Source organism: Panthera tigris, chromosome D3, assembly GCF_018350195.1.
Source record: "Panthera tigris isolate Pti1 chromosome D3, P.tigris_Pti1_mat1.1, whole genome shotgun sequence".
NCBI classification, from domain to species: domain Eukaryota; kingdom Metazoa; phylum Chordata; class Mammalia; order Carnivora; family Felidae; genus Panthera; species Panthera tigris.
This window is the reverse complement of record NC_056671.1, coordinates 56374897-56398750: the sequence shown is the minus strand read 5'-3', so window position 1 is coordinate 56398750 and position 23854 is coordinate 56374897. Positions and strand designations below refer to the sequence as shown.

Sequence of the window (23854 nt, the reverse complement as noted above, 5' to 3'; positions counted from 1 at the left end):
CAGAGGGAGAGGAAGAGAATCTTAAACAGGCTCATGCTCAGTGCAGAGCCCAAAGTAGAGCTCTGTCTCATGACCATGAGATCATGACCTGAGCCAAAATCAAGAGTGGTACACTTAACCGACTGAGCCACCCGGGCGCCCCTTTCTTTCCCCTTTTATTTTATTCTTCTGAAGGCAGTAAGACAATCATGTCATTTCTTCGTTCAAAGACCTCAATGGCTTTCCAGTACCTTGAGAACAAAATGCAGAAATATGAAACTTAACCCAGCCATAACTAGTACTTTTCTATTTTCCATATGATACTAAACGCCAGAAAGTTGAAGTGCCTGTTTGTTTAGCATCGCATTCCTTAAGTCTTTTCTCCTACCTCGTTTTTTTATTTCCATTTCATTCTGACTCTTTAAGTACATGTTTTAGTAATTATTTTCATGAACTGTTGGTCATAAGGGCAGGAACTCTTTCTCACCCCTTCAGCAGCACTCAGTAGAGTATGATGCTGAATGTTTATTGAATGAATGACTATGTACATACTTCACATCATTTCACATACTTGCTTGCTTCTTGTTGTTGACTACTTTGTTGACTACTTCCTTCTGCCTTTATGCCTCTACTCCCATCCTTCAAAACTCAAATTTCAAGGGCTCCATAAACTTTACCTTTTCTTTCTAATCACAATTGAACCTTACCTCCTCTGAGCTCTTATAAGCATCTTGTCTACACTTAGGATTACACTGAGCCATGTGTTTTCTGTATACATCAGGCTTTGTCACTTATGCTTTGTTGGGACAGTATATTCTTCGTGTATAGTAAAACCGAAAGAAAAATACCTTGCACGTAGTAAATAACAACGTGTTAAAGTGAAATATTAACTGGGTGATTTCGGGGAATATTCAAAGTAAAGGACAATAGTGGAATTTTAACAAGCGGTTAATCCTAGAAAAACAATTTGAGATTTTTATTTTTAAAAAAGTTTCTATTTTTCTGTTGAAAACTTTGCATATATACATACATGTAGCCTATTATCAACATGTATGTCAGAAATCAACAAACAGGGGCACCTGGGTGGCTCAGTTGGCTAAGCGTCCCACTCTTGATTTTGGCTCAGGTCCACCATCTTATGATTCATGGGATCAAGCCCCACGTGGGGCTTGGTTCCGAGTATGGAACCTGCTTGGGATTCTCTCTCTCTGCCCCCACCCACACCCTGCCTGCATGCCCGCTCTCAGACTCTCTTAAAATAAATAAACATTAAAAAAAAAAGTCTGATAAACGTTGCCACTTGAAAAAAATCAATGTCTTTTTATTTTTAGACAGAATATGCTATACAAATTAGTCATACTGGATATTACTTTAGCTCTCATTTTTGTTCAATCTATAGAGACAAGATACACATAGTGGAAGAGAAATCCTCACACTCTGACATATGGAACTCTTTTTAAAAAAAATTGTTTCACATATTTAGGAGCTGTGATTAAATGGTAGTGAAGAAGGATTTCAAACCAATCAAGTTTATGGGCTACATTAGTGATAGCAAAACAAGTCCATATTTGCTGTGAATACTGCAGGAACTTGAAAAGTCATATTCATTAGGAAAACCAAAACTAGGCCAAAGAAAATTTTCTGAGAAAATGGGGCACTGGAGTTATGTAGTTAATAAGTTTAATACCAGAATAGCATAGCATGTTCACACAGAGGGAATTTAATGACAGATAATTAACAGTAGCATAAGGTAGGACTCTTCCATTGTCAGGAGATCAATGGCATGCTGATTATCAGAATACATGCCAATTAAGACATGGAAGGGAATTCAGTTTTCCCTACATCCTCTAAGGTGACTTCTCGGATATGCAATAGGTAATTAGGGCTCTCTAAAGGTTTGAGATTATAACACTAGTACACTTCTTTCTGAGTTCTGATTGCACGCCCCATCACACTGATTTTTACAATATCTGATAAGGTTCTGCATTAACACTTATACATTTCTTTAATGATAAAACTCTTCCCTTGTGGACTATATTTGAATAAAAGACCAAAGGTTTTTTTTGTTTTTGTTTTTTTACATTTTAGCAGACAGAAATTCCTTTCCATTGTTGCTGACCTTCAGTAACATTTTTGTTCACATTGAAGCTTTTCCCAATTACAGGATTCCTCCTCAGAATTTTTAAATTTAGTTATGTCTCTCAGTTAAACATTCATTGTAAAAATTATTTTCTGTCCAGTGGTTTTTTCCCCCTTACTGTAGCAAAAGAGTTGAGCATGGATTAAAACCTTTTTCATAATCATCAATAGCATTCCTAAGATTTTTTTCTGGTGTAGTGTCTCTGGTACTGAGGAAAGTTGGTGTATACTCCAAAGCTTTTCCCACATTCATCACATTTAGACTGTCTTCCCCAGAATGGACTATCTCGTGATCAATAAGATCAGAGAGCTGGCTAAAACTTCTGTTGCACTGACTACACCGGTGGGGTTTCTCCCCAGTGTGGATTCCCTGGTGTTCAGTAAGTTCAGTGCATGTGCTGAAGCCTTTCCCACATGCATCGCATTTATATGGCTTTTCACTAGCGTGGATTTTTTGATGGTTAATGAGATCAGAGCGCCGACTAAAGCTTTTGCCACACTGATCACATGAATATGGTTTTTCCCCAGTGTGGATCCTCTGATGTAGGATAAGAGCTGAGCACTGACTGAAAGCCTTTCCACATTCAAGACATTTATATGGTTTCTCCCCAGTGTGGATTCTCTGATGTTTGATGAGGTCTGAGTTCTGGCTGAAACTTTTGTTGCACTGTGGGCATGGGTACGGTTTTTCTCCCGTGTGAATTCTCTGATGAAGAATAAGGTCAGAACTCTGACTGAAGGCTTTCTCACAATGATCACAATGATAGGGCTTTTCCCCAGAGTGCACTCTCTGATGTTTAGTGAGGTCTGAGCTTTGACTAAAACTTTTACTGCACTGGTTACACCCGTATGGCTTCTCTCCAGTGTGTATTCTTTGATGTTTAACAAGGTCTGAACGACGACTAAAGCTTTTAGGACAATCACTACATGGATAGGGTTTCTCTCCAGTGTGGATTCTCTGATGTAGAATAAGATTTGAGCTCTGACTAAAGGTTTTCCCACATTCATCACATTCATAGGGCTTTTCACCTGTATGAATTCTATGATGTTTAACAAGGTCTGATCTTCGGCTAAACATTTTACTGCACTGGCTACATGGGTAAGGTTTCTCTCCTGTGTGAATTCGCTGGTGATTCATAAGATCTGAAAGTCTACTGAAGGTTTTGCTACACTGATTACATGGATAGGGTTTCTCCCCAGTGTGAATTCTCTGATGCAGAATAAGGACCGAGCTCTGATTAAAAGCTTTACCGCACTCATTACATTTATAGGGTTTCTCTCCAGTGTGGATCCTTCGATGTTTTATAAGGTCTGAGTTCTGGCTGAAACTTTTGCTACACTGATTACATGGATATGGTTTCTCCCCAGTATGGATTCTCTGATGCAGAATAAGATCTGAGCTCTGACTGAAGGCTTTTCCACACACATCACATTTATATGGTTTCTCTCCAGTGTGGATTCTTTGATGTTTAATAACATCAGAACTCTGACTAAAATGTTTGTTACACTGGTTACATGTGTAAGGCTTCTCTCCAGTATGGATTCTCTGATGTTTAACCAGGTCTGAGCGCTGGCTAAAGCTTTTAGTACAATGACTGCACTGATAGGGTTTTTCTCCTGTATGGATTCTCTGATGGATAATAAGATCAGAACTCTGACTGAAGGCTTTCCCACATTCATCACATTTATAAGGTTTTTCACCAGTGTGGACCCTTTGATGTTTAATAAGGTCTGAGCTCCGACTGAAACTTTTAATACACCAAGTACACGGATAGGGTTTCTCCCCAGTATGAATTCTCTGATGCAGAACCAGAGCTGAGCTCACACTAAAGGCCTTTCCACACTTATCACATTCATAGGGTTTCTCCCAATGGGTTCTTCGATGCCTAATAAGGCCTGCACTCCAAGCAAAGCTTTGCCCACATTCATCACAGTTATGTTGTCTTCTGTTAAAGAGATTTTGATCCTTTTCATTTAATGTATCTCCAAATTCACAGAATCCTCTGCATTCAGAATCCTGGAGAACATCATTTCTGGGGTTGCCAGACTCTTCAGGCAATGGTTCAATTTTTGTTGTAATTTCCTCCTCTGAAGCCACCTCTCCAATCTTGGTCTTAGTCTCACCATCTAGAACAATAAAAAATCCAAATGGAATGTATTCTCCATAGTGTAAGACAGTTTGAGGTGAAACAGATTTGTATTTACCTATAAAATGCCGTCACAAGAGGGGAGTGCTCCAAAACACTGAAAATGACCCTCCGAAAGAGAAATTGGGAAGAATCAATAAGGAATGGACCATAATAACCATTTATTGAAGTGTCTCACCCAGATATGTTCTGTATACGTCTGTCACAGGAGATCTGGGAATAGTGAAACCTAGTCATAGTAATTATGACAGTTTGACTAAATGAAAGCTAATACATAAGCAATTTATTAACATTAAGTAAGGTAAACAATGTGAAAGAATACTTGAGGGAGAGGGGGAAGGAAGAAGAAGGGGAAGGAGGAAGAGGGAGAGGAGGCAGGGCAGCCTGGCTGTCACTGGGAGCACCACCAACCAGGCAGATCAGAGGCTGCTATTAGGGGAAAGAAGGAACTATTGAAGTCCAGGAATGGTCAGGACAGAATCTTAAATTTTCAAAAATAGGTCTTTATAATCTCTCATCTCTTTTGTCCTGATTATTACAAGCAAGTGGCTAAGAAAGAGCCACATTCAGTAACCAGACTTCCTAAGTATAGTGTGTCAATCGGGAAAAGATAAAAAATCTCTTCTGAGTTGATTTTTGAGGAGGCCATTCCTAGGCTTAACAATATCAGATGTCCGTGATGGTAGGAGTTCCACTGAAATTCTTGACTATCAGTCCACTGTTAAATGGGGTTTACTATAAAAGGCACACAGTTGTCAGACTGCAAATGGTCTAGAGAGTTGAAAACACGACACAGATTAATTTCAAGGGCGAAAGTAAAAAATCTCATGTCTCCAAGTAGAGTCCTCTTCCCTTTACCAGAGGCAAGGGCATTGGAAAAAGTTAAGTTTACAGGTAAATCTAAATGTGTACTGACTGACTTAAGCAACATGAACCTCTTACGGGGTTTACAATATACAGAGAATTAAAATACATGGCAAAAATAGCACAAGAGGAGGAAAGTCCATAAAACTAAAACATTATAAGATTTTTGGATTGTCCTAGAAATAGTAAACTAAGATAAACTGTAATAAATCAAACGTATATGTTGTAATAGGTTTAAGGCAGCCTATTTCAACCAGGGTTCCATAAGAGAATAAAACAGTAAATAATTTGAATGACCATTTTCTTAATTCTCCCAAAGAAAGTTCACAGCTAGTACCATAATAGATATGCAGGAGAAACATCAGTACGTTGATTACAATGAATGCCCTAGAGCATTGGTGCTTAATTCTCACAGAATCACATCTGAAAAAGGCTGCTATGAGGTAACAATTAAACACAATAAAAGGATGTATAAACAGTAAGTTAATAGAGAAAAAAATGGAAAAACAAAAAAACCTGACAATGTAAAATTAGGCAAAAGGAGAAAAAAAAGAAACAAAAGATGGGATAAATAAAAACAAATAAGAAGATGACATATTTATTTTTTCCTTTTTAAAAAAATGTTTATTTATTTATTTTTCAGAGAGAGAGACAGAGAGCAAGCAGGGGAGGGGCAGAGATAGAGAGGGAGACAGAGAATCCCAAGCAGGCTCCATATCACCAGCGCAGAGCCCAATGCAGGGCTCAAATTCACAAACTGTGAGATCATGACCTGCGCTAAAACCAAGAGCTGAATGCTTAACCGAGATACCCAGGTGCCCCAAGAATATGGTATATTTAAATCCAAACATCAATTATGTGGTATGTAAATTAACGATTCCAATACAAAGGAAAGAAAAAGCAACAGCTAACACTATACTTAATGGTTAAACATTGAATGCTTTTCTCCTGGGAACAAGGGAGCAAAATAAGGATGACCTCTCTTACCACTTTTATTCAACACTATACAATCTCTATTCAATATTGCTAGCCAATGCAACAAGAAAAATAATTGAGAGATACAAATAAAAAAAAGTCACATTGTCTTTACTAAAGTGTGTCAAAAAAGTTATATGTTGTACATGAGTTTATTGGAGCAATATACAAAACCCAACTGTATTTCAGTACACTAGATATGAACAATTAGAGCCTAAAATTAAAAACCTTTTCTTTGCAGTTTTGGGGGGGTGGGGGGGAGGTGGCGCCTGGGTGACTCAGTCGGTTGAGCGTCTGACTTCAGCTCAGGTCATGACCTCACGGTTTGGGAGTTCAAGCCCTGCATTGGGCTCTGCGCTGACAGCTCAGAGACTGGAGCCTGCCTGCTTCAGATTCTGTGTCTCCCTCTCTCTCTGCCCCTCCCACGCTCATGTTGTGTCTCTCTCTCCCTCTCTCTCTCTCTCTCAAAAATAAATAAACAGTAAAAAAAAAAAAAAAAATTAAACACAAGTGGTTTTAATGCTTGTGTTCTCTTTAAAAACAAAAGAAAAAAACAACTTTTTTTTAAGTAGGCTTCGCACCCAACACAGAGTCCAACATGCTTGAGTTCATGACCCTGAGATCAAGAGTCAGACACTCAACCAACTGAGCCACCCAGGTGCCCCTAAAAACATTTTTTAACTGCACCAAAGGTGAAATATTTAAAAATGAATTCAACAAAATAAGTGTGGTATCTTTACAATGAAAACTGCAAAACATTGCTGAGAGAAGTTAAAGAAGACCTAATAAACAGAAACATATGCCATCACTTATGGAAAGATAGATTTAATATTGTTAAGATGATGGAATCATTCCCCAAATGATCTATAGATTCAATGCAACCCCAATCAAAACCTCAGCAGGCTTTTTTGTAGAAACTGACAAACTGATTATAAACTTTATGCACAGAAGAATCTAAACAATTTTGGAAAGGAAAAACAAAATTGGACAAGTTATGCTACCTGATTTCAAACTTTATTATAAGGCTACAGTAATCAAAGCAGTGCATAAGATCAGACATATCTATTAATGGAATAAGACTGAGTCCATTAACAGAGGTGCCTGGGTGGCTCAGCTGGTTAAGTGTCCGACTTCAGTTCAGATCATGATCTCATGGTTTGTGAGTTTGAGTGGCATCAGCCTCTCTGCTATCAGCATGTAGTCCGTTTCGGATCCCCTGTCCCCTTCTCTCTTAACCCCTCCACTCCTCAAAAATAAATAAATAAACATTAAAAAAAAAAAAAAGACTGAATCCATAAATAGATCCAAACATATACGTACAACTGATTCTCAACAAAGTTGCCACGACAATTCAATGGTAAAAGAACAGTCTCTTTTCAACAAAAAGTGTTAGAACTGAACAAGAACACAAATTAACCCTCTTTCCTTATGCTATACACAAAAATTAACTAGAAATGTAATATAAACCTAAATAGAAAATCTAAAACTATAAATCTTCTAGAAGAAAGCAAAGCATAGATGACCAAAGTTAATGCACAGACCTGTGAGTAAATAAATTTGTGTTGTTTAAGCCACCCAGTCTGTGACACTTTGTTATGGCAGCTCTAGAAGACAAATAGAGCATGTTTTGAACTATATACATTTAAGGAATTATATCACATATATTCTGTAACTTGCTTTTTTTGCTCAACATTATGTTTGGAAGATTCATCCATATAAATGTGTGTAGCTGTAGTCCATTCATGCTCACTACTATAGCGTGACATATACCACATTTTATTCACCCATTCTCCTTCAATGGACAGTAACATTTTGTTGTTTCAAGCAATGCTGATATGAATCTGCTGGTACATTTATCTCGATGCACATATTCAAGTGTTTCTCCAGGTTACATAAACTTAGGATCAGAATTTTGGGGTCTCATTGTTGAGTGTATGAGTTCACACTGCTCTATATTCTAACCAATATTAAGTCTATTCTCTCTCTTTTTTTTTAATGTTTATTTAATTTTGAGAGAGAGCAGGAGTTGGGGAGGGGCAGAGACAGAGAGGGAGACACAGAATCTGAAGCAGGCTCCACGCTCTGAGCTGTCAGCAGAGCCTGATGCGGGGCTTGAACCCATGAACCATGAGATCATGACCTGAACCGAAGTCGGATGCTTAACCGACTGAGCCACCCAGGTGCTCCAAGTCTATTCTCTTTTTAATCCATTGCAATCAGGCTTTTATCTCCTTAACTCCATCAAAACTGCACTTACTAGAATTCCTAATAAGCTCTATCTTGACAAATCCAATTCTCAATCTTACTTATTTTTTTGACATAGTTGATTACTCTCTTCTTGAAACATTTGTTTTCTTCTCGCTAATACACCTTTCTTCTATTGTCCATACAACAGAGTGACCTTTATATGTTATTTTCATGCATAAATTGCTCAAATGGTTTCCTTTTACACTAGGAATAAATTCCATGTCCTTACTATGGCTTGAAAGTTCCATCTCGTCCTTTCTCTCTCTGTTCTCCTTTCATTCCACAACTACTCCTATTTTCTGTCTATCCCAAACTGACCCTGTTCCTGCTACACCAAAAGGTCCCTGGCATTTGCTATTCCCTCTGCCTGAAAGCCCTCATAGGGCTTGTTCTTTTACTTCACTTCTGTCTCTAACCAACTGTTATCACCTCAGAAAGGTACAATACTTGGTAAGCCCTGCATATTTGAGGCAACAAAGACCACAGTCGAATGTGCTGAAATAACGAATGAGAGTAACTTGTAAGGTTGTTATTTTCGAGTGAGACTAGAGTAATAAAAGGCTCTGCAGAAGTCCAGATTGCAATGCAAGTTGTCCTGTCACGTGACTTTATTTATCAGGATAACCAATGGTATAAGAAGTGTCTGCAGCAGTCAGGCATGCTGTATTAGGCCTCTTGCAAGCCTCTAGAAGAGAACTATAGTGAAGTAAGGCCATACTCTCTTCTGTCAAGAACAATTTTCTAAGTGAAAGGCAGACCCTGGCTTGCACTTGGGCACTAATAGAGACTTAATGCTTGAACACGGAGCACCAAATGACTATTATAAACTGACCATTGTGAACTAGTTATTTGATCCATCAAATCATGAAACTGGACATACAAATCAGCATTCCAGTATAAAAGCAAGTCTGGAAGACAAATTCTATGTGCTAGCGACCTGGGTTGCCGCAGTGCCTTTTCCTATTGCTCCACTACCCCTCTCCATGAGCCTACATTCATGGCGTGATGGGAATTCCCTCTTACCAGTTAACAGAGGAAGAAAAAGTACAGAATTGGTTTATAGTTGGGCCTGACCAGCATGTGGACACTAGCTGAAAACGCAACTTTCACTTATTCCCTGACTCTGGAATGACCTGAAACACACTGGTAAAGGCAAATCTTCCCAGTAGGCACAATTTCAGGTATACACCTGGTTGTCCATTTTCATGGAAGGCAATATAGCCTAAGATACATGCCTATAATGATTCCAGGATAGTGACTAATGCGTTATATAATTAGTTAGGCACCTCAAAGAATAAGACTGGAAGACTAGAAATAAGGATTCTGGAAGAAAATTATGAGGCTAGATCTCCTAGAATGGGGAAATAATGAATATATTTGTGCCCCGGGTAAATACTCACCAAAGGGCATTCTCTGTAAAAAGCCTCTCAATCAGATGAGCATAGTGACTCATGTTATGAATGTCAATTAGCCTTTTTTTACTAATGCTTGCCCAATGGATTTATGTACAAAGTGGTCATGGCAGCAGGAATGGAGGCTATGCATGGGCTCAATAATATGGATGTCTGCTTATCAAGGCTGATATGCCTATCATCACAGCTATACAACCATGTAGCCATCTGCTGGGTCCAACACTGAGCCCCTAATAAGGTCCCTGGAGGGGAGCTAGCCAGCAACTAGGGGGCAGATTCATCACACTTGACCCCTTCTATCACAAAGAGAGCAACAATTTGTTTTCAAAGGACTAAACAGACAGCCCAGATACAAATTACCGTTGACTTAAGAGAATGTGTATTATTATCATGGTAATTCTATACAATATTGCCTCCAAATGAGTCATTTCACAGGGAAGGAAGTACACCAATAAGCTCATACACGTGTAATTCACGGGTCTTACCACATGTCCCATCACCCAGAAGTAAGTGGGTTTCAGTAATTGTGGAATGATTTACTGAAGGCTCAGTTACAGTACCAGCCAGGCAACAACACCCGGATAAGTTTGGGGTACCATCATACAGGATGCAATATATGCCTTAAACCAGAGAACAATAAACAGTGTTGCCTTCTCCATGGCCAGAATGTATGGGTAAAGGAGCTAAGGGTAGAGGAGTAGTAATAAATGTCTCTTCTTACTATATAACTAATAACCCACTTATATTATTTTTACTTTCTATTCCTCTAATCTTGGGTTTGATGGGCTTGGGGTTCTGGTTCTCAAAGAAGAAATACTTCTACCATGGAATAAAGTCATGATTTTGTTAAATTTGAATCTGAGACTGCCTCCTGGCCACTTTGGGCTCCTCATGCGGCTGAACCAACAGGGAGAGAAAGTGTCACTCTACTGGCCAGGATGACAGATACCAATTGCTACTGGGGAACTGGCTGCTGCTACATAGTAAGGGCAAGGAACAATGGGTCTAGGAGTCAGGGGATTCAGTGGAGGTGCTTCCAAGTTCTCTCATGTCTAAAATGCCCAGTCAATGGTACACTGAAGTAATACGGAAGAGACAGGATCATCAAGGACTCAGATCATCCAGGAAAACAGGTTTCTGTTACTAAACTAGGTAAAGAACTCTGCCACTAAGATTCTGGCAGAGGGTGGAGGCAATATGGAATGGGTGATGTAAGAAGATAGTTTTGATTATCAGTTTTGGCTTTGTGAATAGCAAAAACTGTAGCAGTTATTTTAAGGTTATTATGCCTTTCCCTCCCTTTTCCTCAATACTTAATATGAAAAGCACCAGTGGCAGTAAAGTTTTATGTTTCAGATGAGAATATAATTAAAACAATTTTTTTAATGTTTACTTATTTTTAAGAGGGAGAGAGACAGAGCTTGAGCAGGGGGAGGGGAGAGAGAGAGAGAGGGAGACACAAAATCTGAAGCAGGCTCCAGGCTCTGAGCTGTCAGCACAGAACGAGACATGGGCTCAAACCCACAAACCGTGAGATTATGACCTAATTGAAGTTGGCTGCTTAACCAACTGAGCCACCCAGGCACCCCTGATGGGAATATAATTTAATTACAAGTCAACCTGCAAAGAAATGGTAGCTTAAGAGACTGTTTTTCTGCTAAGTTGGGAACATAACCCAAACAAAGAACAAAAGTATATAGATTAAAAGGGGTGGACTGTAATGGGATATTCTCCTTTTGACCCTCTAGATCTACTGCTTACTTTGCTCTGTGCTCCAAGAGGTTGATACCAGTTTATGCACTGCAGCTCTTGGGGTTCTGTGTCCTCTGGCTTGCAGTTAGAGTTGGCCCAAAGTAGGAGGAGAACTGTAGAATGACCAGCTATCCTGGTTGTCCACAACAGAGGGGGTTCTTGGGATATAGGACTTTCAGTGCTAAATCCCAGGGAAACTGAGATCTAGCTCTTCACTCTACATCCAGAGTCTCTTCTTGTTGGGCCAGGAGCTGGAAGTAATGTGTTTCTTTGAGCAAAGGCCATAGCTCCTATTGGCAGCTCTATCTTACAGGTATACTCTCCAGGATCTGGTTAGTCTCTCCCTTTGTAGCTTTAGGCCTAAAGGTAGCAACTGCTCCTCTTTTTTTTTTTTGATCCCAAGGCTGTTCTCTATTCCTTGTTAATTTCTATAATACTGCCCATCCTCTTCATGAAACACTGAATTGCTGAATTTGCATTCAAACCACCTGTTTCCTGTTAGAATCCAGACTGATACATCCTGGTTTGTTTTCTTCATAACCATTATCACTATCTATACTCTATTTTTCATTCATTCATTCATTCATTCATTCATTCATTCATTCATTGTTTCTCCCACCAGAATATAAGCTCCTTGAGGGCAAAGACTTACCTTTTCAGTTCACTGCTATATGCCCAGCACTTATAATAGTGCCCACATAGAGTAACCCCTCAATAACTAATCATAGTATATGGTTAGTAACAATTAGTAAGCTATAATCTGATTAATAAACATATATCAAAAATAAGTATTTGTTGAATAGTTAAATTATTTGAAAGATACATTGATGTTAGCAGTGACTACCTCTAGATGGTGGAGTTGTAGGTTAATTTTTCTGTTTTGTGCCTTTCTATGTTTTATAAATGCACCGTATATAATTATATTACTCTATAGTAAAAAAAAAAAGTTATTTAAACACACTCTAAAAGTCACAAACACATACAATATGTATATTAATTTATGTAAAACTGAAAGTAGACCCAATTCTGCAGTGATTCTCAGGAAAAATGAGAGCTAGCTTCCTGAGAATAGATTCTTAAGGTAAGACAAGTACTAAACACAGAAGACAGAAACAAAGTAAAATAGAGATACTTCAAAACTATAAAGAGGCAGAAGATCTAGAGTAAAAGAAAATGACAATAGAAGGTGAATCTCACAGGCCAAAGAGCAGCAATGGGAGGACCAAAATCAGCAGCAAAATATGATGGGGAAATGAGACGCTCCAAATGCCCATACCCTTGTGCAGTTCTCTTCCACAATGACTCTGGAACTGGTCATGTGATTTGCTTTGGTCATTATAACTTCAGTATAACACAAAAATAGGTTAGAAAAGTGCTTATGCATCCCAGGGCTTTCCCTCTCTCTGTATGGGAAACTGGCTGCCCTGTGAAAAAGTCTGGGCTAGCCTGCTGCAGATACATGACTCAAGCCATACCCGGCACTAATAGCCAGACATATATGACTGATACCAACTCAGACCCTGGCCCTAGCTGAGCCACTAGATGACTGCATGAGTGATCCCAGACAACCAGGAGAAAAACTGCCCAGCTGAACCCAGCCTAAATTGACGACCTACAGAACCATAAGAAAACATGGTTTAAAAATGTCTGATGTTTTGGGGCCCCTGGGTAGCTCAGTCAGTTAAGCATCTGACTTCATTCAGCTCAGGTCATGATCTTCCGGTTAGTGAGTTCAAACCCCGCTTTGGGCTGTGTGCCGTCAGCACGGAGGCCGCTTCTGATTCTCTGTCCCTCTCTCTCTCTCTGCCTCTCCCTCTCTCTCATATGTGTGTGGGGGGGGGATGTGTGCACGCACGCATGCATGTGCTCTCTCTCAAAAATAAATAAACATTTAAAAAAATGTCTCATGTTTTAGGTCACTAAGTTTTGAGGTTCTTTATTATGTGGTAATAGACACAATCCTCAAAATAACCTCCAAAGTATGAGTTATTATATACTTATAAAATGAGGAAACAGAATGATGACAAAGCTAGTATTTGAATCCAGGCTGTCAGACTTCCAAACTTTAAACTATGCCACTACAACACATAAAAAGGATGGCTTGAAAAGATGTTTTATAGTGTTCATTTATTTTTCAGAAAGAGACAGAGAGGGGCAGAGAGAGAGGGAGTCACACAATGGGAAGCAGGCTCCAGGCCCTGAGCTGGCAGCAGTTTGGGGCTCGAACTCACAAGCCAGGAGATCATGACCTGAGCTGAAGTCGGACGCTTAACTGACGGAACCACCCAGGCGCCCCATAGAAGATTTTAAAGGGAAAATATCAAACACTGACAGATTGGTGATAAGGTGGTTAGAATGGGAAAATGGCTAACTCTGGGGATTTAAGGAGAGGAGGGAATTCCATGAGAATTTGATTGCTAAAATTCACAGTAAAGCCATGTGACTGTGCTTGCAGCACTAAAGAGATAGTACTGCCTAACTAATACCGTGAGGGGTAGGCAGTGAATACCAATAGCACTTGAAAAAGCTAACACAGCCCCGGTAACAACCCTCCCCACCACCTGAAACCATTAAGAAAGATATAACACACGGCTTCTCACCTGACAGAAGGCGGTGTTCTTGAGATTCATAATTGAAGTGGATCTCCATGGGCTGCAACGGGCCACTTACCACCTCAGGGAGCAACTGGAGAATTACCATTTCCTTAGTAAGCTTTTCTTGTCCACATAGGAGTCTGAAGCCTGGAGGCAACTGGGCACCACTGGGTTCGGAAGGGAATCATGGTGGAGACTGGAGATAAAGTTTCTGAGACTAGACCACCAGAAACATCCCCTAGATGTAAAAGAAGTGAGGGAGAAAACAAAATCTCATTTAATCTCCACGAGCTTTTCTCTCAGAATTTACTAAGTTTCCTCCCTCATCATCCTAGAGTCAGGCATTCTTTGGATATGTGTACTCCATTCCAAGTCTAAAAACCTTCCAACATAAGTGGAGGTTAATGCTACTGAAATAAGGGCATCCTGGAAAGATAAGGCAGGGGAGGGAATTAAAACTTTTGTTCCAGCGGTTAACACTGTATTGGGTGCCTTTATCATACCGAACTGACTACTGATCCCTCATCATTATGTTTTTCTTTCCCTCTTTCCCTTCTTCCAGCACTCACACGTGCAGGTTTCTCTTTCCCTGGCACGCTCGTCTGATCTGCGTGAATGCATCCCCTTCCTGATTTCCACTTGCCCCCAAAGTTTCTGGTGTTCATTCAGGTGAACTCAAGGCCGAGGCGCTGACCGGATACCCAAAGCACACTAGGCCAAGGAACCACCGAGCCCAGGAGCGGCGCCTGGGGGCGATCCCGGCGGCCTAGACTCTCCAAGGACTCAAGAAAACACACAGGGCTCCCTGGTGGCGCTGCCAGGTGGCACAGCAGGCGAGATCACCCGAGTTCCCCGGCCCCTGCGACCTGACACCACCCATACCTTGACTTGTTCTCCAGGTCACTGTCAAGCCTCACAGGCTGCGAACCCGCCATCGCCGCGTCCGCTCTAGGAATCTGGGAGGATTGCTCAGCTCTATGGCGCGGAGCCTCGCACGTGAGCACACGCAAGGGGGCGGCGGCCACGGCGGCGGGTCGGGTGGTGTTTGCCGAGAGTTAACCCGTGAATCTCCGCGAAGCTGACCTCAGCGGAGCTGTGGCTAGCGACCTGGTGAGCCAGCGACAGGTACCTTGCTGGCCTGTCTGCCGGTTCTTGACGTGAATGTCGAAACGCCTTTCAGGAAAGCTCTCTGGGGCAGGGTGGGTCTTCTGACTACATAATGGGTTCTTATTATCTTATTCTTTTTGAATCCCCACTCCACCTTCCTTTCATATTTGCTGGTGTGCTTCCATTCTAACTTTCTACCTGTCCTGTTTTTTTTTTCGCAGAACCGTGGCATGCCTCCAAATAATTTGGAAGCCTTGTCAAAATACTTTTTATTGGACCTCACCCTCAGAGTTTACCACTCAGTAGGTCTGGGGTGGGAGCCCAGGTTCAGGTGCTTTTGTTGTTGGCTCTGGGACCACACTTTGAGAACCATTGCCCTAAAAATAAGTAATGCTCAGCAATTCCCAAATTGCTGGGAAGCTGGATTTTCATAAACTTTGCCATCAAGGAAGGCCACAGGGCCTACTTAAGACGGCTTACTTAAGACGAAATTTAAAAATATGTGAAGACAAACGAAAATGAAAACACAGTAGTCCAAAAATCTTTGGGATGCAGCAAAAGCTGTTCTAAGAGGGAAGTTTATAGCAATACAAGTCTACTTCAAGAAGCAAGAAGAATCTCAAATAACCTAATCTTACACCTACAGGAACTAAAAAAAGAACAAACCAAAATCAAAACCAGTAGAAGGAAGGATATAATAAAGACTAGAGTAGAAATAAATGAAATAGAAACTAAACAGTTTTCTTGCCAGTACAGTCCTCATTGTGGCTAAAGGATCAGGGTGAGAAGAAGGACCTGAAATTTGGGGGGATGGGGTGGGGTGCATATCACGATAGGAAAGAATATTGTTGTGTCCTTGGAAATATCTTGGGAAGTAAGGGGGGATTAGGAGAAGGATTGAGACATGTGATTTAGGTTGAGATGTTGGGAAGAAGAGGTACAGATTTGAGAAAGTGGTGGCTGGCTGAAATGATGGTTGAGGTAGAAGTAGAGGTCTTTCTGTCCCAGCTCAAGACCCTCTTCTGATCTCTGAAATCTTAGGGATGTACAAATCGAGGCCCTGATATCCCTGTAAATAACTTGTTTAGGTCCAGCCCTCCCGAGAAAGGAGTGTAGATACTTTTTTAAAAAACCAGTTTTATGTGATATAACAGACATATAACAATCATCAAATATTTCGGGTAGACAATTTGATAAGCTTTGTCATATGTATACAGTAGTGAAACCATCACCACAGTCAAAATAGTGAACACAACCAGCAACCCAAAAAGTTTCCTTCTATCTTTAGTATCTCCTCCCTTTCTTCCCACAGCTCCCAACCATTGTTCTGCTTTGTGTTACTATAGATTAGTTTGCATGTTTTAGAGATTTATTTAAATGGAATTATACAGAATGCACTCTTTTTTTGGTCAGACTTCTTTCACTGAGCATTAGTACGAGATCTATGTTACTGTGTGTATTAGTAGTCCATTCCTTTTTGTTGCTAAATAATATTCCATTGTTATTTATTTATCCCCTCATTTATTTATCCACTCATGAATTGATGGGAATTGGGTATTTCCAGTTTTTTACTATTACAAATAAAGGTGCTACAAACATTGGTGTCCAAGACTTTACATGGACATATACTTTTTTCTTTCATGGTAGTTGTATATTTAACATTTTAAGAAACTGCTACACTGTTTGTCAGAGTTGCTGAGTTGTTTTTCATTCCCATCAGCAGTATATGAGAATACCATAGTTGACATACTACTTTTGAAAGGTTTTTAGTAAAAGAGAATGAGAAAGAGGTTAACCAGAGGTTAATTCTTATGTGCAAAGTTAAGGGTTTTGTTAATTTTTTACATGGAAATGATCATGTGAACATAGACTTTGTGAGCATTTAACCAAGGAAATCAAACTTTTTTTCAGATTGTGCTAGATTTGTTGCCTTGTGGAGTCTTACCAAAGATGCATTCTGAGGCTAAGAAGCCAGCTTGGAATCTAACAGTTTGATCAGTCAGCCAGAACAACCCTAGACCCAGTTGTGGTCCACACCAGCTGACACTGAAGAGGTTCCTTTCAGTAAAGTAAAAAGAATTCAAACGTTTCCAAAGAGATCAGGAGTGATAACACAGGCATGGGAAATAATATGAGATTCTCAAGAATAAAACTGATAGCTCACCCACCAGTATTCTACCTGATTTCTGTTTCCTATTACATTTCTTCTTGGGGGAAACTAGGCCAAACTAACATATGTCTGATTTAGGCATAGGTTCTACAGTAGTGGTTCTTAATCCTTTTTGGATAATATGACTACTTTGAGAATATGATAGAAACTATAGACCTCTTCTTCAGAAAGTTGAACATCAAGACCTACATGTGAACTTTTGCTTATCATGTATTATATTGTATGAGAAATTAATTTCCTTTAGACTGTATAATCAGTCTTCACAAAGAATTAATTTTAATCTAAAAATTAATCTCTAGGTCCAGGTAAACAAGGGAAATAAATCCAAATTGTGAAGCCAAATGAAAAAAATTGACTTTCCTTTTTGTCAAATAAATATTAACAAGTAGACTGTTCCTGTTTGTTTTGTGAATGATATATCTAAATTATGGACAATCCAATGTCTTTGAAATGTTAATATGCATTCCAATTGACTGTGACTTTTTAAAAACAGAACCCATGCTGAAAACTGAGATTCAGAAAGTGAAATAATGGCCAATATAATCAGTTTCCAACGTTCACTTTGACAGAGATGCATAGGCTTGTATCAGAAACACCAAAACTCCCCAAGACCTCTAGAGTTGAATTCAAATCAGATCATTTCTTTTCAGTCAGTGAGGTCACTGGCATCAGTTTGAAGTCTTCAACTTCAAAACCAAGTCACAGAAGTTTGAACAACTCTTCGTTTGTACTTAACATTGTTGTGGGTTGAATTGTGTTCCCCCATCTCCAAAGATATGTTTAAATCCTAACCACTAGTACCTGGTTTTTTTTTTTAATTCTTTTAATGTTTATTAATTTTTGAGAGACAGAGAGACAGAGCATGAACGGGGGAGGGGCAGAGAGAGAGGGAGACACAGAATCCGAAGCAGGCTCCAGGCTCCGAGCTGTCAGCACAGAGCCCGACGCGGGGCTCGAAGTCACAAACCACGAGATCACGACCTGAGCCGAATCCGGACGCTTAACCGACTGAGCCACCCAGGCGCCCCCACTAGTACCTGTTAATGTGACTTTATTTATAAATAGGGTCTTTGCAGATGTAATCAAGTTAAGATGAGATCATACTGGATTAAGGTGGGTCCTAATCCACCAACTGGAGTCTTTATAAGAAAAGGTAAGTTCAGACTCACAGGAGACTCACAGAAGGGAGAAGAGACCATGTGAATGTGAAGGCAGACATTAAAGTGATGCATCTACAAGGCAAAGAGCACCAAGGATTGCCAGAAACTGCCAGAAGTTTGGAATTAGGCATGAACCTTAGAACCTTCACAAGGAGCATGGTCCTGCCAGCACGTTGATTTTGGATTTACAACCTCCAGACTGTGAGAAAATAAAGTTCTGTGGTATTAAGCCATTCTGTTACACCAGAAGTGAGGTGCTGCTTTAACAAATACCTAAAAATGTTGATGTGGCTTTGGAGTTGGGTAATGACTAGAAGCTGGAAGAGTTTTCAGGCTTATGATAGAAAAGACCTACATTGCCTTGAAGAGATTGTTGGTAGAAATATGGATGTTAAATGTGACTCTGGCAAGGACTTGGAAGGAAGGGAAAAGGATAGTAGAGCAGTGTTCTTTCATCTTAGAGAATACATATATTGTCATGAAGAGAATTTTGCTAGAAATATTGAATATTCAATACACTCCTGATGAGGTATCAGACAAAAATGAAGAAAATATTATTGGAATCTGGAGAAAAGGTGATACTTGTTGCAAAGTTAGCAGAAACTTGGCTGAATCATGTTCTACTGTTGAGTGGAAAATAGAACTTGTAAGTGATGAACTTGGATTTTTAGACAAGGAGCTTTCCAAGCAAAGTATGAAAGATGTGTTCTGGTTTTTCCTTGCTGATTATAGTAAAATGTGAGAGGAAAGAGATAAATTGAGAATGGAACTGTTAAGCAAAAAAGGAATCAGTACTTGATAATTTAGAAAATTTCCCAGCCTATCCTTGCTCTGGAGACAAAGCCATGAATGTAGCTAGAAAACTTTTGGTGGAGAGGACTGGGTGTGTGACTCATGGATCCAATCAACTATCTCAACAGAAACCAGAAACAGAAATGGGGTTATCCAGGAAGGATCTTGGAGAACCCCTGCATATAACTGTGGGATCCCCTTGATATCCACAGAAGACCAGCGTGGTTTTTGAGAATGTTGTATCACCAGAAATACTGCCAGCTTGGACTGAATCAGACAGAGACAGGACAAAATGAAGGAAGCCTGTCAGATTTCTAGGATTCTACATGCAGGAAATGGGGTGCCCAGTGAGGGGTTCCACTTCTGAGGGCTGAGAGACCAGAGCCACCTCAAATGAGAGGGGCTGATGAAGCTTCCATTGTCGCAAGGGGCATACAAGCAACAGGGTAATTTGGAAACTCTACAAATATTTGGAAATTAAATAGCCCATATCTAAATAACCTGTGCTTCAAAGAAGAAATCACAAAGGAAATTAGAAAATATTTTAAACTCAGGGCGCCTGAGTGGGTGGCTCAGTTGGTTGATCATTCAACAGTTGATTTTGGCTCAGGTCATGATCTCAGGGTTGTGGGACTAAGTCCCAAAGACGGGCTCCATGCTGAGTATGGAGCCTGCTTGGGTCTGTCTGTCTGTCTGTCTCTCTCCCTCCTTCTGCCCCTATCTCACATGTGTGTGTGTGCTCTCTCATTCTCTAAAAAATATATAGATAGATAAATATATATTTATCCATATAGATAAATATATAAATATATATATATCATTCTTTAAAATGTTTATGTAAATATAAATATATATATATATTTTTTAACTGAATGAAAGTGAAATGCAACATATAAAATTTTATGAGATGCATCCAAAGCAGCATGTAGAGAAAAATTTATAGCTTTAAAATGCCTAGGTTGGCACGCCTGGATGGCTCAGTTGGTTAAGCGTCTGACTTCTGCTCAGGCTATGATTTTGAGGATCATGAGTTCAAGCCACGCGTCTGGCTTTGTGCTGACAGCTCAGAGCCTGGAGCCTGTTTCGGATTCTTTGTCTCCCTCTCTCTCTCTCTGCCCCTCCCTGGCTCATGTTCTGTCTCTCTCTCTCTTTCAAAAATAAATAAATATTTAAAAAAATTAAAATGCCTATGTAAGAAGAAAATCTCATGTCAATAATCTAAGTTTCCACCTTAAGAAACTTGAAAATAGGCAGTAAACTTAACAACAAAAAAGCAGAAGGAAGGAATTAATAATGATTAGAGTAGTAATTACTGAAATAGAAAACAAAAATAATAAAGAAATATCAATAAACCCAAAGTTTTGTTCTTTGAAAATATAAGCAAAAATTGACAAACCTTTAATAGACTGACCAAGAAAAAAAGAGAGAGATTAACAAAAGCAGAGAAGAGGGGACATCACTACCAACTCTGTAATAATTTAAAAGAATATAAGGGAATACTATGAATAACTTCATGCCAACATATTATACAACATAAGTGTCATGGACAAATTACTTGAAATATACAAATTACTAAAACTGAGAAAGAAATAGAAGATGTGAATAAATATATGAAAAGTAAATAAGTTGAGTTAATAGTAAAAAACTTTCTAACAAAGAAAAGCAAAGGCCCAGTAAATTCTATCAAACATTTAAAGAATACCAGTCTTTCACAATCTCTCCCAGAAAATAGAGAGGGCCAGTAATTACTCTGATGCCAAAGCAGACAAAGATATCACAGGAAAAGAAAGTGATCTGGAAAAGAAAACAGACCAATATCTCTAACAATATAGACACAAAAGTCCTCAATAAAATATTAGCAAATTAACTTCATTAATACATAAAAAAGAATTCTACACTGCGATTCAGTGTGTACCAGTGTAAACCAACCTAGTAGGTTGGTTTAACATGCAAAAATTATATAGAGATTTAAATATCTCACTTTCAATAATGTTCATCAATAATAGAATGAATGGATATTGGTATAATCCTACAATATTATTAGAAATAAAAATGTATGGCATACATCTGCACAAAACTATATGAATGGATTTCACAATGTTGAAAGAAGACTGACTTTAAAAAGTACATATTGAATTCCATTTATATACAGTAGAAGAAGAGGCAAAACCAACCTATCATGTTCAGAGTTCAGTGTAGTGGCTAGAGGAGGGTGGCTAGAGGAGGGTGGGGACTTGAGAGCACAGGGGGTACTTCTGAAGATCGATAATATTGTTTCTTTGCTGAGTGCTGGAACAGGAGGAGGTTCCGTTTGTGAAAATTCAACAAACTGTATGTGCACTTATTTACTTATAAAATCAGCATTACTAACCAATACTGTTTGGCTGTTCTGCATTCAGAGCATCAAAAAACAAAGACCAAAATGCACCATTTTTTTATTATAATGCTTCATCTTATTTTCTGAGACAACTCCACCTACCTATCTGGTATTATTCTCTCCCCATCAGCTATGTATCTCTCTTTTCTTCTATCTTCAATTTTTCTTCCTACTCACATTTTACCTTTTTTTGACAAATTAGATCTCTAGTATCTTTAAAAAACAGACATCTTTCAATCTTGTTGTCTAGTCCAACCAAGTGTCCTTTCTCGTCCCTTCGTGCACGACCACATTTCTCAAAGAAACTATTACCTATTTTCAGTGTCTTATCATACACTTCTTAACCCCTGGCAAGTACATTCCACAGGTAATCTCTCTCCAGCCCTTCTTCTGCCCCTCCCCTTAATAACACCATCACCTGGGGTGCCTGGGTGGCTCAGTCGGTTAAGCAGCGACTCAGGCTCAGGTCATGATTTCATGGTTTGTGAGTTAAAGCCCCACATCCGGCTCTGTGCTGACAGGCTCAGAGCCTGGAGCCTGTTTTGGATTCTGTGTCTCCCTCTGCTTCTGCCCTGTCTCTGTCTCTCAAAAATAAATAAAATGTTAAAAAAACAAAAAAAAAACCACATTGCTTAAAAAACAAACAAACCCAGCATCACCTGAATTCTCACCTCCTCCAGCTCTCTGCCCCATCTGCTAGTAACCTGTTCTCTCTCCTGAAACTCTCGCTTGACTTTTATGATGTTTGAACCATCTGGGCTCTCCTCTTCTGAGAAGCTCCTCTTCTCTATATGTTCTTGCTCTTCCCACCCCCACACACTGGTATTTTATCATTCCGTTTATTTTCCCGTAAGATCTCCCTTGGCGATGTCATCCCCTTCTCTATCTTCAATCATATTTTCAGATACTAGCAAATCCTGCTAAGTTCATGTTTCCAAATGCCTGTTTTCTTTTTCTTACCTGTTTTGCCCTTTAATCCACTCTACTATGTAAGATACCTCCCCAAAGTATAATTCAGGCCTTGTCACGTGTAAACGGCCTGCGCTGATTACTAAATGAATTCCAAATTCCCGAGTGGCATTTGAAACTCTCGAAACGTGACACCACTGTATCCTTCAGCCTAGGTTCCAGCCAACTAAGATGCTGGGCTAATTTCCCAGCATGCCCTGAACTTCCCATTGCGGTGCTCTGCCTCTGGCCACTCCTCTAAGTCAACATTTTAGTCGTTAGACAAGACTCAGTTTGAGTAACGCCTTCTATGAGAAAATTATTCTCACTCTTCTGCTCCGTGATGGCCCTGCACGCCCTTGCCCACGACGGCAGGGTCGATTCTCCGCTTTGCACCCTCGCCCAGCCTGGGCTGAGCCCTTCCCCTCCGTCCCCACGCACTCCACCCCGAACTGTCCAGAACTGGCACTGAAGGCAGGCGTTTGTGGTGTACGAATGTGGTCGCGTCTTCCTCTTCCCCAAATGTACAGATGGAAGGTTCTATTTTTATATCCTTGGAGATAAAGCTCTCTCTCTCTTCCTGTATTTCTTTTTTCTTCTCTCCGTCGCCTGTCAACCATTTTGAAGCGGGGCTGTGGGGGACCAGGTCCCCCGCAGAGACGCACTCCTCCCGGCCTCGCACCCCTCTTCCCAAGCCTCCGCGCGGCGCGCCCGCCACCGAGCTGCAAATATGCAGTCCTCCCGGCTTCCTAGAGGGGTGCGCCCGTTCCCACTTCCGGCGCGCGCGGCCCGAGGCAGTTCTGCTCCCTCCTTGGGGTCTGTCCCGCAGCCCGCCGAGCGAAGGGTGAGTGAGGCGGTCCGGCAGCGCGGCCCCGGGTGCTTCCCAAACCGCCCCCGTCCGGCCTCTGCCCTCCCCGCCGCTTTGCCTCAGCCTGGCCGTGACACAGGCAGAGCCTGCGGCCGTACCAGATGGCCTTCCCACCTCGACGCTTCCGTCCGTCCGCGCATCCGTCAGTCGGGCCATTTCTTCACGCATTTGTTCGTTTGCCTGCCCATCCACCCGCCCTAGTGCCCTTTGACTTCACAAGCACTTACCGTGCTCCGCCGTGTGCCAGGCCACGGGTTGAGGAGTCGGAGATAAACTGATGGAATCTTTCCTCCCACTTCTCATGCGGCCAGAGCTCGCTCTTG

At 40.4% G+C, this 23854-nt stretch overlaps 2 protein-coding genes across 5 annotated transcripts in view; one reads left to right on the top strand and one right to left on the bottom strand.

Moving 5' to 3' along the window:
- Positions 1-23854, top strand: part of LOC102964456 — an 86375-nt gene that overhangs the window by 49956 nt on the left and 12565 nt on the right. Inside the window, exons 9-11 of the mRNA XM_042961572.1 lie at positions 15009-15147; positions 15438-15518; positions 23359-23507. Coding sequence (XP_042817506.1) covers positions 15009-15147; positions 15438-15518; positions 23359-23507 — 369 coding nt within the window. The remainder of the gene's footprint in view (positions 1-15008; positions 15148-15437; positions 15519-23358; positions 23508-23854) is intronic.
- Positions 1280-23821, bottom strand: LOC102965129 (zinc finger protein 271). Of its 4 annotated transcripts, none has more exons than XM_015541367.2 (3): positions 23759-23821; positions 14116-14347; positions 1280-4245 (listed from the first exon to the last, which is right to left on the bottom strand). In XM_015541367.2, the coding sequence occupies exons 2-3, from the start codon at positions 14213-14215 to the stop codon at positions 2234-2236; spliced, it is 2112 nt and encodes a 703-aa protein (XP_015396853.2). In that variant the 5' UTR covers positions 14216-14347; positions 23759-23821; the 3' UTR covers positions 1280-2233. The 4 variants fall into 4 exon arrangements, with proteins under 4 accessions (XP_015396853.2, XP_042818273.1, XP_015396854.2 ...); XM_042962339.1 differs by lacking the exon at positions 23759-23821 and adding an exon at positions 23646-23697; XM_015541368.2 differs by lacking the exon at positions 23759-23821 and adding an exon at positions 14992-15056.

What these genes read in the sequence shown, in the direction of transcription:
- LOC102965129 (XM_015541367.2), bottom strand. Translation starts at nt 14,215, where the DNA reads ATGGTAATTCTCCAGTTGCTCCCTGAGGTGGTAAGTGGCCCGTTGCAG. An exon ending in AGAACACCGCCTTCTGTCAG is followed by an intron (nt 4,246 to 14,115) that starts GTGAGAAGCCGT and finishes TTATTGTTCTAG; the next exon opens with ATGGTGAGACTAAGACCAAG.